The sequence below is a fragment of the Chelonoidis abingdonii genome, chromosome 11 (genome assembly GCF_003597395.2).
Source record: "Chelonoidis abingdonii isolate Lonesome George chromosome 11, CheloAbing_2.0, whole genome shotgun sequence".
In the NCBI taxonomy this organism is placed as follows: Eukaryota; Metazoa; Chordata; order Testudines; family Testudinidae; genus Chelonoidis; species Chelonoidis abingdonii.
Window position 1 is genome coordinate 5,932,612 of NC_133779.1, and position 2,859 is coordinate 5,935,470.

Consider the following 2,859-nt stretch of genomic DNA (forward strand, 5'->3'; position numbering starts at 1 on the left):
ACTCAGCCCTCTACCTATCCATCCACCCCCCATGATTCATCCATCTCATACACACCTTTCTATCATCCATCCATCCCCGTGATCCATCCATCCATCTCATACATACCCCTCTACCTATCCATCCACCCCCCGTGATTCATCCATCCATCCCATACACACCCCTCTATCATCCATCCATCCCCATGATCCATCCATCCATCCCATATACACCCCTCCACCTATCCATCCATCCCCCTTTGATTCATCCATCCATCCATCCCTCCCTCCCATACTCAGCCCTCCATCCATCCATCCACCCCCCTGTGATTCATCCATCCCAGACACACCCCTCTATCATCCATCCATCCCCATGATCCATCCATCCATCCCATACACACCCCTCTATCATCCATCCATCCCCGTGATCCATCCATCCATCCCATACACATCCCTCTACCTATCCATCCACCCCCCTGTGATTCATCCATCCCATACTCAGACCTCTACCTATTCATCCATCTGTTCATCCATACCCCATCCATCCATCCCATACACACCCATCTACGTATCCATCCATCCATCCCCCTGTGATTCATCCATCCATCCCATACTCAGCCCTCTACCTATCCATCCTACCTTCTATCTATTCATGCATCCATCCATCACCATACAAATCTATCTATCTATTCCCATACACCCCCTCTATCTATCTATCTATCTATTCCCATACACCACATCTATCTATCTATCTATCTATCTATCTGTCCCCATACACCACATCTATCTATCTATCCCCATACACCACATCTATCTATCTATCTATTCCCATACAACCCCTATATCTATCTATCTATCTATCTCTCCCCATACACCACATCTATCTATCTATCTATCTATCTTTCTGTCCCCATACACCACATCTATCTATCTATCCCCATACACCCCCTCTATCTATCTATCTATTCCCATACACCCCCTCTATCTATCTATCTATCTATCTATCCCCATACACCCCCTCTATCTATCTATCTATTCCCATACACCCCCTCTATCTATCTATCTATCTATCTATCCCCATACACCCCCTCTATCTATCTATCTATTCCCATACACCCCCTCTATCTATCTATCTATCTATCTATCCCCATACACCCCCTCTATCTATCTATCTATTCCCATACACCCCCTCTATCTATCTATCTATCTATCCCTCCACAGCCAGTGCTCCTGCTCCGCTCCCCACAGCGCCCCCGCTGGGAGAATGCCCCACCCATAGGTGACTGTGATCCCTCTCTCCCAGGGTGACTCCATGGAGCCCAATGGCAGCAGCCCCCGGCCGGGTAACACCAGCCACCCCGAGGATCTCTTTGCCGGCCTGGAGCTGCTGCTGCGCTTCAAGCCGCTCTTCCTCCCCCTCTACTGCCTCCTGGTGGCCGTGGCCTGCCTGGGCAACGCCTTCCTGGTGGGCTGCATCGCCACCAACAAGAAGCTGCACAACGCCACCAACTTCTTCCTGGGCAACCTGTCGCTGGCCGACCTGCTGATGTGCCTGACCTGTGTGCCCCTGACGGCCTCCTACGCCTTCGAGGGGCGGGGCTGGCTCTTCGGGCGCGCCATGTGCCACGCCGTGGCCCTGCTGCAGGCCGCCACCTTCTACGTCTCGGTGCTCTCGCTGGCGGCCATCGCCGTGGACCGCTACGTGGTGGTGGCCTACCCCGTGCGGCAGCGCATCGCCCCGCACTACTGCGGCCTGGTGGTGGCCACCATCTGGGCCCTGGCCCTGGCCCTGGCTGCCCCGCCCGCCTGGCACACCAGTTACGTGGATCTGCGGCCCATCGGACATGACTCGATCATCTGTGAGGAGTTCTGGAGGCACATGGAGAGGCAGCGGCTGGTCTACTCCTGTGCCATGCTCCTCCTCTCCTACGTGGTGCCCCTCCTGGCCGTCACCGTCTCCTACTGCTCCATCTCGGCCCACCTTCGCCGGAGGAGCCTGCCCGGCTCGGCCAACCTCAGCCAGGCCCGGTGGGACAAGACGAAGCGCAAGACCTTCCTGTTGCTGGTGGTTTCTGCCCTGGTCTTTGCCCTGTGCTGGCTGCCCCTGCAGGTCCTCAACCTCCTCCGGGACCTGGACCCCGATTTCACTCTCCTGGAAAAGCGCTACGTCAACCTGGCCCAGGTCTCCTGCCACCTGGTGGCCATGAGCTCGGCCTGCTACAACCCCTTCATCTACGCCTCGCTGCACCGCAAGTGCCGAGCCCACCTGCGCGGCTCCATCCGGCACAGGTAGCGGCACATCGGACAGTGCGCCCGTGCAAACACCTGCCTCAGCCTCCTGCCTGATGCCCCGGGGCTGGGACAGGACGATCGAGCTGCCAGGGACAATGCGGTCTAGGGAAGGGCCCTGCAACCCCTCCCACTGGGAGCAGGGTCCAGCTGCCATGCCTGGGGCGCGCCCTTGGGTTTAGGGCATGAGGAGGGGAGGGCATTAGGGATTGGGGAGGGGGAACCAGAGAAGAAAGGAGCGGGCGGTGCACTGGGCCAGGAGTCAGGACTTCCATGCTGTTTGGGAGGGGAGAGGGGTCTAGTTGGTTGGAGGAGGGGGAGGCTGGAAGCCAGGACTCCTCAGTTCTACTTTTAGCTCTGCCATTGACCTCGAGCCCTAACTGTGCCCCACCTGTGCCTCAGTTTTCCTCTCTGTGAAATGGGACTACAGAACCTGACCTACTTCTGATCACACTTGCATCTGCTGTGTGAGCACTGCATGATTGTTTCTCACTTTAATGCCATAATCCATGTCCTGCCGTTACCCCAGCCTGCCACCTCATCTCCCCTGCCTTTCGGGATGCAGCCGCTCCTCAACAGACATCATCAGCCACA

The 2,859-nt window shown here is 56.6% G+C and overlaps 1 protein-coding gene across 1 annotated transcript; it reads left to right on the forward strand.

Moving 5' to 3' along the window:
* Positions 1-1,288: 1,288 nt before the first annotated feature.
* LOC116835255 (prolactin-releasing peptide receptor-like) lies at positions 1,289-2,269 on the forward strand. The gene has a single exon (XM_032797953.2). The coding sequence runs from the start codon at positions 1,289-1,291 to the stop codon at positions 2,267-2,269; it is 981 nt and encodes a 326-aa protein (XP_032653844.2).
* The last annotated feature ends 590 nt before the right edge of the window (positions 2,270-2,859 follow it).